Raw genomic sequence first — 14,344 nt, 5'->3', positions numbered from 1 at the left:
TACAATGGTTCCTGCTTTCTGTTAAGGGGGTGTACAATGGGACACAATTTGGCACCACACTAGCCCCAAACCTCTATATCCAGCCTGCATCTTCATCTGCACAGCCATCGTTCTCATCAAGGTCTCCACTGCAGTTTTTCGTCATCACCGAATTGAGTGGGCAAATACTCACATTTGAGTAATTGGGCACATGTTGTGCCCAATTAACATAGGTGCATTTTATTGATGGTGTTTTAAATACACAGACACCATGACTAGTTCTTGAGGTCCTTTGTTGTGCCATCCATCCACCCACGACCATTACCTCACCTTGCAGCATGACAATGCACAGCCCTATGTTGCAAGAATCTGTACCCAATTCCTGGAAACTGTTTGGATCGGCTTACTTTTCAGCATGTTCCATTTTCTGCTAATATCTATAGCAACCTTTCCAAGGAGTGGACCAACACAGTCCACAATCAACAACCAACCGTATGCAAAAGGCGGATGGTGGTTCAGAGTAGAGCAAAACAGCACATTAATGAGTGGCCTTTTATTGTGGCCAGCATAAGGCACACCTGATGCTGTCAAGTCAGCAAAGCAGACATGCTCACTAACAGATTTAGGCAGCTTTGTGAACAATATTTGAGAAAAATCGGCCTTTTGTGTACATAGAAAAGGTTTTAGCTCATAAAAGATTTTTTTCTTGTGTACAGAACAATATCACCTCGTACTTTGGTACATGACAAAAATAAAATAAAAATAAATAAAATAATAATAAAAAACTTAAACTATATGAGGAAAGCAGGAATAAAAATAAAAATAAAAATAAAAATAAAAATAAAAATAAAAATAAAAATAAAAATAAAAATAAAAATAAAAATAAAAATAAAAATAAAAATAAAAATAAAAATAAAAATAAAAATAAAAAAAATAACTTCAATTATATTAGGAAAGCAGGAAGTGAACAAATGTAACAGTTACTGATTGTAAAAGTACCAGATGGAGGGGTAGGATTTAATAAGTTTTGCTTCTTCCTACTCCTTTTGGACATGTGGAACTGGGAACTGATTATGGGATGCACTCATTTGTAATCTGATGCATGTTCAAATAAAATAAAACCATTACCATTACCATAAAAATATCTTGTATATCATAATTTGCTCCTGTATACTACATCTAAAGTACTACACTTAAGTGAACAAGATTGTCTTTTTCCTGAGTCAGCAGCTGCACATTTTTTTAGGCATCCTGAGATGACTTCATAACACATTTATGGTAAATTGTGCCAAAACATATAGGATAAATAGAATTATAGAGCAATTCAGTTATAGACATAGTACACTGTCACCGGTTCAACTTGTTCTACCTTCCAAAAAATGTCCGTGTCATGTTCAAATGTGCGTTCTGAGGCAGCAATCTTAAACACCTTTCATCAGATTTATTCCACAAATGAACCAAACAAAAATGTCATCCATTTGTCTTTTTTTCTCAAATATATCATTATTAATTTCAAGTCAAGATAACCACCACCAGCTCTCAGACTCAACAAAACCAACAATAAAAAGCATCACTTATACAGTGTCAAGAGTTTGGGATTTTGTTTGTGCTGGAATATCAAATGTATGCATATCCTAAGTACAGTTTTGTTTTGTTCCATGTTCTTGAAAAAAAATATAAAGTGGGTGAAAAAAAAACAAACCTTGAAAACAATCACATCAAATACATAGAATTAAAGTACGTTCTTTTGTAATAGTGACAGACAATACAGCAATGTTTTCTTCAAGCGTTTATATTTACAGCATTAATGTCAACAAGTACTGTAAAGTCACAGATGAGCGTTACAGTGACATGATCGCAGGTTGGAGTCCTGCTGCTTTGAAAGATTGGCTTCCAACATCTTAAGACAAGCTGGAAAAGGATGTGGCAGAAAATAGATTTGACATCAACAGAGCCCTCATCATCGCTCCGACGTTTGAGAATGAAAATTACGTTGTTTTTTTTTTTTGGCCAGGAAGTTGCTTGGCACAAATAGCCCTGACAAAACGGGGTGAGAAAAAATACACAACTCGGTATTGAAAATGTGAACTCTCTGAGGCATTTTTGGGATTAAAATGGTCACACTTCACTGACCGTTATCAAAAAATGCCTCTGGGGAGCCCCGGACCTCGTGAAATAAGTTAACAAGAGGCAAGGGAATTTACATATTCACTCAGGCAGACATTTCATATTGCACATGAAAAAGGCAGGTCAAGGACGACGACACAAAGCGGGTGTATTCTAAAAACATCTATATGCCCTTTGAAAACACTTATTAAAAAATGAAAAATAAAACTAAGGCAGATTGAATCAATTCCGCTGACCTGTACTCCACACATAACACACAAAATAAAAAATAAAATAATGCATATACATACACACCCTGATAATGTGCAATATTCTATATTCACTAGCATTACATGGGTGAAATAATGTCATAGAATTTCATATATTTCATATAATCCCAAGCACTAGCAAACATTTGGCTCTTAATCAGAATTTCTTTCTGCTACCCACACACACACACACACACACATTTGGTCATGAACTCTCGCCCATTCAACCACACACACACACACACACACACACACACACACCTACATACAGCGTCCTCCATGACACATAGTGTAGTTCACATTGTGTAACTACTCAGTGGTTGGCTTTACATCAACTGCAGCATTTCTGATTCAAAATAAGTGGCGCATTGTAACATAAAACTCCAAACATTTCAAAATGAGGCACAATCTGAGAGCTGAAAAAAAAAGAATATTTTTTCCAAACTTTTACCTTTGGGAATTTTTTTTTTTTTTTTTTTTTTTGATGGCTACATTTCTGATTTTTTTTTTTTCCCCTGTCACACTGAGAACAAATGGTTGCCTTTATGTAATAATTCTCCATCGGTGTGGCTTCAATAGTCCGACAAAACACGACAACTGAGATTTTTTTTTTTACAAAGATTATTTCACAAATATACATGTTGGTGGTCCTTCAGTCAACACACTGATAGTCAAGCTATGTCTATAACAAATACACAATAATAAACAGACTTTTATTTCAATAGGTATATATTAAAAGCTCTAAGAAAGGCAGCAAAGATGCACAATAAGGCAGATCCATATGACACACTCCACGGAGCACGATCTAATATGGCTCCTTGACGCAACGGATGGGACGGATCTTTTAAAGGGCTTTCTCTTCTTCTTTTATCGATAGTGGTTCTATATGAGGAAACCAGTTATAAAAAAATTGGCAAAGAAATATCGACGATAAGTGAGTGTCAAATAAGTCAGGTGTGACTTTGAACGTGATTGTCAAATGTTTTTGTCTCGAGGATTGACAAGTGAAAGCAAATTGCCCCTTGTGGATCTTGGCGGTAATACATGAATGAAAAATATTGTTATATTATTTGAATTGGTCAATACAAAAATATTCCTATCACGATGGAAAAAAGGTGTAAAAGTGAAATAAGACATCCCATGCGTTCTGAAGCGGATGGCAGCTGCTTGTGCGTGAACTAAGCGAAGCCGTTAAAAACCAAAATAATGAACATGTCACTCAAACAATAGCACTTTGTCAAGTTTACATGTTGAACTATTTTTTTTTCAAAGTTTGTGTACAATCTTGATCAGAATGAGTACTGCACGTATGAACTGTTGACGTCTGGTAAAAACATCTGCTTTCAGTGTCACTGCCACCACTTCCTGCTCTCCTCCAATGGGGATGTAGCATGTGACCACTAAACCACGTCACATGTTTCAAATTATTTGAAACATCTTCCTGTCCAACCCCCCCAGCATGGCCGCCAAACATCGAAGCGGCCAAACAAGCAGATAGACCGCACCCTCTTAGGTTGCTAAGAGAGGTGTCTCGGGCCTCTTAGTGGAGAACACGAAACTTGACTTAATGGCGTCACAGTCCCTGCCCCGCTTCGGTATCATCAAGGCAGCCATTAAGGCAGAGGTGATCACTCCCAAAAGCGCCCTGGGACTGCAGTAGCTCATATTCCTGGTCCAGGAAGTCTAGGCTGTTGTTGCTCGGCAACCCCCGGATGGTGAACTTGTGGGACACTTTGGTCCACTGCTCTCGATTAGCCGCCACTCTCTCATAGAGCTCTGTGGCCCCAGGAAATAGTTCAGACAGCAGCCTAATAGAACACAGCAAAATGGGGGACGGGGGGGACGGGACATGAATCAAAAATGTCACTAAAATCATTTCAATCATCTCATTTTAGATTAAGGATTAAAAAAAAATGACTTGGACTTCATTTTGGAACCAGGCACACATTTGTGGACAATCTGTTTGAGTCAATAGAAACTACAGGGGGGCGGGGGGTTGGTGGCAGGGTCCATGCCGCCCCCAGAACCCGGTGACAGAACAATAAAATAATGTTGGTAAATTGTATTACATTTAGAAAATTCATTCATTCATTCATTTTCTACCGCTTATCCTCACGAGGGTCGCGGGGGGTGCTGGAGCCTATCCCAGCTGTCTTCGGGCGAGAGGCGGGGTACACCCTGGACTGGTGGCCAGCCAATCACAGGGCACATATAGACAAACAACCATTCACACTCACATCATTTAGAAAATTGAGTTAATTATAATAAATATATGGCTGCACGGTGGACGAGTGGTTAGCATGCAGGCCCGACAGCTAGGAGAACTTAGTTTAGGCATCCCTGTGTTTAGTTTGCATGTTCTCCTTGTGTGTGTGTGTGTGGGGGGGGGACAGCCAATCACAGGGCACATATAGACAAACAACCATTCACACTCACATTCATACCTATGGACAATTTGGAGTCGCTAATTAACCTAGCATGTTTTTGGAATGTGGGAGGAAACCGGAGTACCCGGAGAAAACCCACGCATGCACGGGGAGAACATGCAAACTCCACACAGAGATGGCCGAGGGTGGAATCGAACTTGGGTCACCTAGCTGTGAGGCCTGTGCGCTATCCACTCAACCACCACGCAGCCCCTCCTATGAAATTCAATAATATTAAAATTATAATTAATGTAATTAATTAATCATATAAAATATTAGAAAGGTGCCTCAGTGCAGCAGAATAATAGTCATATTGTGAAACTAAGACTCCCCTGACCATACAGTGCAATACATGTTGCAGCCACTTGAGGGCAGCCCAAACAAGCTGTGACTTGCCAGCAACACAGCAGAGCATCAAGTTGATGTGGTGGATGTATTGGCAGATGGTGGCTTAGCAACATATCCAGCACAATCAGAGCTACATAAAAGCTTTCCGTCTGCCAGAATGAACGTCCTAAACAATGTTAGTACAATATCATCTCCTCTTCTGCCAAGCCTTGAGGAAAGCATCTGGATATTTGGGGGGAAATTTGGATATTTCACTCATAATTTACTTTCCTTCATCACTGAATAAACGATATAGTTGTCCATCACCACTTTGTGTTTGGAACACATATTTGTCTATATGTGCTCTGTGATTGGCCGGCGACAAACCCAAGGTATGCCCCGCCTCTTAGGTAGGTTCCAGTCTATTTTTATATGTCATTGTATATTGATGGAGTACAATTCATGTGATCATATGAAACTCAAATACGATGATGTTTATTTAATTTATTTATTTAATTTATATTAAATTTTATTAAATTATATTAAATTTTATAAAATTTTATTAAATTATATTAAATTTTATTAAATTATATTAAAGTTTATTAAAGTTTATTAAATTATATTAAATTTTATAAAATTATATTAAATACAATGTGGAATGAGGGTATGCATGTTTGATACAAGCCGAGTGGTTAGCACACAGGCCACACAGGTAGGAGACCCGAGTTCAATTCCTGTGATTGGCTATCGACCAGTTCAGGGTGTACCCTGCCTCTCGCCCGAAGACTGCTGGGATAGGCTCCAGCATGTCCGCGACCCTCGTGAGAATAGCGATACAGAAAATTGACGGCTGGATAGACTACTATATATTGTTAGACTGAATTTAGCATATTTCATGTTTAAAATGTGGCTGCACGGTGGTCGTGTGGTTAGCGCGCAGACCTCACAGCTAGGAGACCCGAGTTCAATTCCACCATCTCTGTGTGGAATTTGCATGTTCTCCCCGTGCAGGTACTCTGGTTTCCTCCCACATTCCAAAAACATGCTAGGTTAATTAGCGACTCCAAATTGTCCATAGGTATGAATGTGAGTGTGAATGGTTGTTTGTCTATATGTGCCCTGTGATTGGCTGGCCACCAGTCCAGGGTGTAGCACACTGGACTCCAGCACCCCCCGCGACCCTCGTGAGGCTAAGCGATAGAAAATGAATGAATGAATGAATGATTGACACATACTTGTAAATGGGCATGGCAATGTGCTCCATGAAGCTGATCTGCAGTTCTGGGATGTAGGCCTTTTCCCTGTCCATCATCTCGCTGGGTCTGTTCCCCATGGCTTTTTCCTACACATTCAATAAAACATTAGTGTGTAAAGTACCAAACACTGTCAATACTCGCCTCATATGTTTAAATAATAAGCAAACACATACCAGGTCTCCTTGAGAGAAGAACTCTTTATAGATAAGCTCCTGCAGACAACACAGAGGGCAACATGAGTTATTGAATTTATGGTATAGTTTAATGTTTTATTAGTATTTTAATAATGTAATACAAACAAAAGTCAATATTTGAGGTCTGAATCCAGGGTCAGGGGTTTGGTGTAGAAAAGGGGGCAGACAAAGATTAAAGCTAATCCTACACAATTCAAAGAAATACATATGGATCTGGATTGTGTGTATAATACTGTATTATAATATATGTATGTGTATTATAATACTATATAGCATCTAGCAGCCTTTCCAGGGATGTTTCACCATAGCATTGGTGGCTCATGTCATTTTGATGCATTTCAAATATACAACAGATACTACTAATATTATACTGAGAACTGACAGCAATTTTGCGAGTGGTCTTCCAGCCCTTGGTTTGGTCTGACAGGTCACATGATGTCATCAACAGGCACAGCAGCATGGAGCGATGGGTTCTGCTTTTTGGATTGTATCCGTCTGATGAACACATGGAAATACAGAAACAATCATAACTGTGTTTAATGTGCAACATTTTAATGTTTAATGCAAAAAATATATAGTTTCCAAGTTGGGGATGCACGCAGGCCTCACAGTTAGGAGACCCGAGTTCAATTCCACCCTCGGGCATGTCTGTGTGGAGTTTGCATGTTCTTCCCGTGCATGTGTGGGTTTTCTCCGGGTACTCCGGTTTCCTCCCACATTCCAAAAACATGCTAGGTTAATTAGCGACTCCAAATTGTCCATAGGTATGAATGTGAGTGTGAATGGTTGTTTGTCTATATGTGCCCTGTGATTGGCTGGCCACCAGTCCAGGGTGTACCCCGCCTCTTGCCCCAAGACAGCTGGGATAGGCTCCAGCACCCACGCGACCCTCATGAGGAAAAGCGGTAGAAAATGAATGAATGAATTAATTAATTTCATAAGCGGGGGCTGCACGACATGAGTGTCTTGCGCGCGGGCCACACAGGTAGGTGACCCAAGTTTGATTCCATCCTCTGGCATCTCTGTGTGGAGTTTGCATGTTCTCCCCGTGCATGCGTGGGTTTTCTCCGGGTACTCCGGTTTCCTCCCACATTCCAAAAACATGCTAGGTTAATTAGCGACTCCAAATTGTCCATAGGTATGAATGTGAGTGTGAATGGTTGTTTGTCTATATGTGCCCTGTGATTGGCTGGCCACCAGTCTAGGGTGTAGACGCCCGAAGACAGCTGGGATAGGCTCCAGCACGCCCCAGCGACCCTTAAGCGGTGAGGACCAGCGGTAGAAAATGAATGAATGAATAAAAAAGCATAAAAAAATTGCATGCCTCAACTTTTGCATGATTGACAGGCCCCCAGTCAAGGTTTATAATGTCCTTGAATTGCTTGACCAGCTCAAAATTGGCTCCCCAGAAGGGACATCCAGTGTGCAACCATTATAATTGTTTGCATTCACTTGTGACACATCAGTGGTCAGGAGGAAATAGCCAATTATATTATGTAAAATTACTCAAAAGTTACACACGTCAATGTACAACATTGAAATAGTGAAAATTCGGGGTGCTCAGTTAATTCCATAAAATAGACAACAAAATAATAATAATAATAATAAAGATGTCACAGCTGTGATATTTACCATCAGACATCTTTTGTAAGTCCTTGAATATGCGGAGATGGTGAGCCAGGTCTGTTGCCAGAATGATGTCCCTCATCAAATCTAGCATACGCTGGTAATCCTAAAGGAGGCAGAACACAAATGAACTTAATACGACTTCAAATATATTCTACATGGAAATGTCAAAGGTTAATATGGGACCTTTCTGGAGAATTTCTCAAAAATGTTGCAGCCTTGAGTGTTGAGGATGGCGATGGCCTGAGCAAAATGATGTCTCTGGCAGAGTAGAGAAGGAAAGAAGACATGATTGGAAAACATTGCTGTGTAGCCAATGTAGGTTTGATTTTAACCACTAGGTGTCGCATGGCACACACTGTACTTGTCTACTTCTGTTATTCAATTAATATTCCCTGAAATTAAAAAATAAAAGTGTATCTCAGGAAAAAAGTCAAAAGAAACAAACAAAAAATTTAGCAGACTTTTTATTAAGTCAAAGAAAAAAAGACATAACACAACTACAGTTGCTGTTGTAGTAAAACAATAACCATACTGTACTTCTTTACCATTTGTTATTGTTTCTTATGAATATTGCTATTCCAATGGACTGCATGCAACTTACTTTAAATTTAAATTGAAAACCAGAACTCAGATGTGCTATACATATCGCTATGTTGACAGTTACTATGGTAACCATTATGTCATTGTATGGTCATATCACCTCGTACTTTGGTACATGATAAAAATAAAATAAAAATAAAAATAAAAATAAAAATAAAAATAAAAATAAAAATAAAAATAAAAATAAAAATAAAAATAAAAATAAAAATAAAAATAAAAATAAAAATAAAAATAAAAATAAAAATAAAAATAAAAATAAAAATAAAAATAAAAATAAAAATAAAAATAAAAATAAAAATTCAATTATATTAGGAAAGCAGGAAGTGAACAAATGTAACAGTTACTGATTGCAACTGATTGTAAAAATAAAAATAAAAATAAAAATAAAAATAAAAATAAAAATAAAAATAAAAATAAAAATAAAAATAAAAATAAAAATAAAAATAAAAATAAAAATAAAAATAAAAATAAAAATAAAAATAAAAATAAAAATAAAAATAAAAATAAAAATAAAAAATAAAAATAAATAATACAATAAAAATAAATAATAAAAATAAAATTATGTTCGGATAAAAAAAAAACTAACTTAAATTATATAAGCAAAGCAGGAAGTGAACAAATGTAACAGTTACTGATTGTAAAAGTACCAGATGGACGGGTAGGATTTAATAAGCTTTCTTCCTACTCCTTTTGGACATGTGGAACTGTGAACTGATTATGGGATGCATTCAATTGTAATCTGATGCATGTTCAATTTAAATAAAACCATTACCATTACCATTACCATTACCATTACCATTACCATTACCATTACCATTACCATTACCATTACCATTACCATTATTACATATTTTTGTTGGGCCTGAAAATACTGGTGCTCGTGGCTGTCACTGAACACCAACAATTTTAATTCATGTTGTCGATCAGCTACACGATACATACAGTAAATATACGTTCAATAGATAGCAACAGGAGCTAAACTTTGCAAAATTACCATCATTAGCTGTCAGTAATGTTACATGTTAGATTCCCAACATATTGTACTATGCATGCTGTGTGAACTAACAATGTGTGCATTTACCTCCATCACGGAGCCCTCGGAGCTGTAGAGAGCAGCCAGCACAGATTGCTGAAAATAGAGGCAGTCAACAAATGAAACGGTTCTTTCATCACGCATGTTGCATTGATTCAAAATACAACAAGATCCTTCATTTAAGATGACGCTTGAAATAGCGAGTGACGCCGGCGGGTTCCGTATGATCAGAGTGAAACAGACAAAATGACATTCTGTGTTGTCATGGAGGTTGGGGTACAATCCCACGGGATATCATTGACAAACACTTCATGTTTCCAATTCCTAGTCTTCGCCTTAAGCGCAGATGCATTGGGAGGCAACGCTCTTATGAGTTCCTGTCATATTTCTACCCCACGGTGTGCTTTGGTACATTCCTTGCAATGTCTGACATACTGAAAAAGCTCTCACCGAGGCCACTTGGAAAGAATTGTTGGTGCCGCGGTGGTCCAGGTCATGGCACAGACAGGACACAAATAGAGCTAAAATCTCTATATCCCTTCAAGACAGGAGTGATAATGAGATCGTTAGCAACGCAGGAATGAAGAAAAGGTATCAGGGTCAGGTGGTGTGGACTCACTCGAGGTAGTTGGACAGGCCAAGATTTTTGTAGAGCAGGTAGCAGAAGTGGGAGACGGAGAAAGCGTGCATCCAATTGTGGTAGGGTGGGTCTCTGTAGCCTTTCTTCACCATTAGACAAAACCTGCCGCCAAGGAAAGTCACATGATCATCCATGTCACCAGTGGACCTCTCCAGTGTGGTGAGAAAGGTAACATATACAATGGTAGAATGGGTACATTTTTTTGGCACCCCGCACACGCAAAATTTTAAAATTTTATTATTTATCTAAATTATTAGTACAAATTACTGTTTACGCTGTACATTGTTGTCATATTTGATGTCATCTATTTATTCTCTACATTATTGTTATTTATTATATATACGTATATAATATATATAATACATATATATATTATATAATAATTTATAACGACATTTCGTTGGCAATTTCACTGCTGTGTTATTGTGCAATGACAATAAAGGAAGTCCATATATATCCATCCATCCATATCCATCCATATCCATCCATATCCATCTATATCCATCCATCCATCTATATCCATCCATATCCATCCATCCATATCCATCCATATCCATCTATATCCATCCATCCATCCATATCCATCCATCCATCCATCCATATCCATCAATATCCATCTATCCATATCCATCCATCCACATCCATCCATCCATCCATATGCATCCATCCATTCATCCATATGCATCCATCCATCCATCCATATCCATCCATCCATCCATCCATATGCATCCATCCATCCATATGCATCCATCCATCCATATCCATCCATCCATCCATCCATATGCATCCATCCATCCATCCATATCCATCCATCCATCTATATCCATCCATATCCATCCATATCCATCCATATCCATCCATATCCATCCATATGCATCCATATCCATCCATCCATCCATATGCATCCATATCATCCATCCATCCATATCCATCCACCCACCCATATCCATCCATCCATATCCATCCATCCATCCATCCATCCATCCATATCCATATCCATATCCATATCCATATCCATATCCATATCCATATCCATATCCATATCCATATCCATATCCAAATCCATATCCATCCACCCACCCATATCCATCCATCCATCCATCCATCCATCCATATCCATCCATCCATCCCCATCCATATCCATCCATCCATCCATCCATCCATCCATCCATCCATCCATCCATATCAATCCACCCATCCATCCATCCATATCCATCCATCCATATCCATCCACCCATCCATCCATATCCATCCACCCATCCACCCATATCATCCATCCATCCATATCCATCCATCCATCCATATCCATCCATCCATCCATCCATCCATCCATCCATCCATCCATCCATCCATCCATCCATCCATATCATCCATATCCATCCATCCATATCCATCCATATCCATCCATATCCATCCATATCCATCCATATCCATCCATATCCATCCATATCCATCCATCCATCCATCTATATCCATCCACCCATATCCATCCATATCCATCCATCCATATCCATCCATATCCATCCATATCCATCCATCCATCCATATCCATCCATATCCATCCATCCATCCATCCATCCATCCATCCATCCATCCATATCCATCCATATCCATCCATCCATCCATCCATCCATATCCATCCATCCATCCATCCATCCATCCATCCATCCATCCATCCATCCATCCATCCATCCATCCATCCATCCATCCATCCATATCAATATCCATCCCAGTGACATAAACATAAGCCCTTCTTACAGTGCTCCTATTCCCCGTGTTGTAATAAAACCATCATGCACACAGCCAATGGTGTAGTGTATGAACTCCATGAGTGAGCGTCAGACCTGGCGAGCGTCTGCCGGTCGATCTTGTACATGTTGATGAAACCCATATCTTCAAACATGCTCAGGACGCACTGCAGACAGATACGGAAAAATCAATTCCTGCACCTTATCATCTCTCCATTCTTCTCCAGCTCACCATGGGCGTGGTGTCATCAGGCAGTGAACGCGGCGTGTAAGTGAACTCGGCGAAACACGGATGGACCTCCTTAACGGGTTCAATCCCGACGACTAGCAGCTTAGAGACCTCTTCTTCTGAAACCTGCGGGCATAGACACATCGTGTGATGTTGCGTAAAGAGCATCATCGCCAGGTTGAGTGGGGTTCGTAAAACTCAGTTTACCTTCATGTGGTACTTCATCATTTCATTAGCCAGGTGGGACCTGAACTGAGCTTCATGGACTCGCTTGTAGAGCAAAGACTACAGACACAACAAAACATTATTGACTTTCATTTTCAAAGACAGCATTAAAAAACCTTCTTTTATTGGCTATTGTTTTAGCCTATTTCTCTCATTCCTCCATTTTAAAGATTCTCATGTGGACTCTAAATGTCTTTGACTTCCTGCAATATCAGAATATTGATTTTATAATATCATCTCCAGACAATCGCAGAGAGGTAACGGCGGTCACAAACATTTCTTATTGACACCCCACTGAATTTTTTTTTTCCCATTCATGCACGGCTTGTTGAGTTCACACTTCATTCCGTTCAAAGGCAGAAGTCATAATAAACATGGATTCACAAGTCTTGTAGCTACTGCGAAAAGGAAATGACCTCCTAAAGTGCATGGTAACTATTGATGAATATTACAAGTGGGCATGTTTAAATGATAAATGAACTGCTCAAATCAAAAATATTCCCAAAAAACACCTTTAGTCCGGGGGGTTGAGAGTTGTTTAATATAACTGTGAAAAGGAAATGTTGCATTGAAAATCAACACAAATGCATTTTTGCAATATTTAAAGTACTATCTAGTAATATTTGATTAAGTACTTAATCAAATATTTACATTCATTCATTCATTTTCTACCGCTTATCCTCACGAGGGGTGCTGGAGCCTATCCCAGCTGTCTTCGGGCGAGAGGCGGGGTACACCTTGGACTGGTGGCCAGCCAATCACAGGGCACATATAGACAAACAACCATTCACACTCACATTCATACCTATGGACAATTTGGAGTCACCAATTAACCTAGCATGTTTTTGGAATGTGGGAGGAAACCGGAGTACCCGGAGAAAACCCACGCATGCACGGGGAGAACATGCAAACTCCACACAGAGATGGCCGAGGGTGGGAATTGAACCCTGGTCTCCTAGCTGTGAGGTCTGCGCGCCGTGCCGCCCCCAAATATTTACATATTTAGTGAAAAGTACATATAAACATTTGCATTGTAGTATAAAAATAATATTTTACGGAGTAAAAGTCGCTCCGGAGTATAAGTCGCACAAGGCCAAAAATGCATAATTAGGTAGAAAAAACATAAATAAGTCGCATTTTTTGCGGGTAATTTATTTTACAAACTACTTGGCCATAACAGACATTCGTCATCTTGGAAGGCAAATTCTAACATTAATAAAAAAATAGAGAACAGGCTGAATAGGTGTAAGATATGCTAACACAATGGTTATTCAGCTACATAAAAAAAACAAACAGAAAAGTTGTCCAGTGTTTATGTAACATAAACAGTTTTATTCATTTATAAGTCGCTCTGGAGTATAAGTCGCAGGAACAGCCAACCTATGAAAAAAAGTGCCAAAGGCCAAAAATGCATAATTAGGTAGAAAAAAACAAGTCGCATATTTTGCGGGTAATTTATTTTACTACTACTTGACCAAAACAGACATTACGTCATCCTGGAAGGCAAGATGACGCAGGCATTTGTGTTTTGTCGTTCTCAGTTGTCTTTGTAAGCTAGTCTACTGTTTAAATATTGAATTGTGAAGAAGTAGGAGATATCGGTGTGAAAGTCCACAGTGCCCTCTTGTGGTTGTCTGTGTTTATATATATTTATATTATATATATTTATATATATATATATAT

At 38.7% G+C, this 14,344-nt stretch overlaps 1 protein-coding gene across 1 annotated transcript in view; it reads right to left on the bottom strand.

Annotated features, from left to right (window-relative positions):
- Positions 1-1,405: 1,405 nt before the first annotated feature.
- The window catches only part of pde2a (phosphodiesterase 2A), a 209,209-nt gene continuing 196,270 nt past the window's right edge, over positions 1,406-14,344 (bottom strand). The window contains 12 exon segments of the mRNA XM_058079773.2: positions 1,406-4,162; positions 6,343-6,449; positions 6,537-6,575; positions 6,940-7,052; positions 8,190-8,289; positions 8,370-8,444; positions 9,868-9,915; positions 10,270-10,357; positions 10,439-10,561; positions 12,304-12,374; positions 12,440-12,562; positions 12,644-12,721. Coding sequence (XP_057935756.2) covers positions 3,928-4,162; positions 6,343-6,449; positions 6,537-6,575; positions 6,940-7,052; positions 8,190-8,289; positions 8,370-8,444; positions 9,868-9,915; positions 10,270-10,357; positions 10,439-10,561; positions 12,304-12,374; positions 12,440-12,562; positions 12,644-12,721 — 1,200 coding nt within the window. The 3' untranslated portion in view covers positions 1,406-3,927.

This window comes from Doryrhamphus excisus, linkage group LG8 (assembly GCF_037039965.1).
Source record: "Doryrhamphus excisus strain RoL-2023G ecotype Guam linkage group LG8, RoL_Dexc_Guam_v1.1, whole genome shotgun sequence".
Lineage (NCBI taxonomy): Eukaryota > Metazoa > Chordata > Actinopteri > Syngnathiformes > Syngnathidae > Doryrhamphus > Doryrhamphus excisus.
Note: the sequence above shows the minus strand (reverse complement) of the source record. Positions and strands in the feature narration are given on the sequence as shown.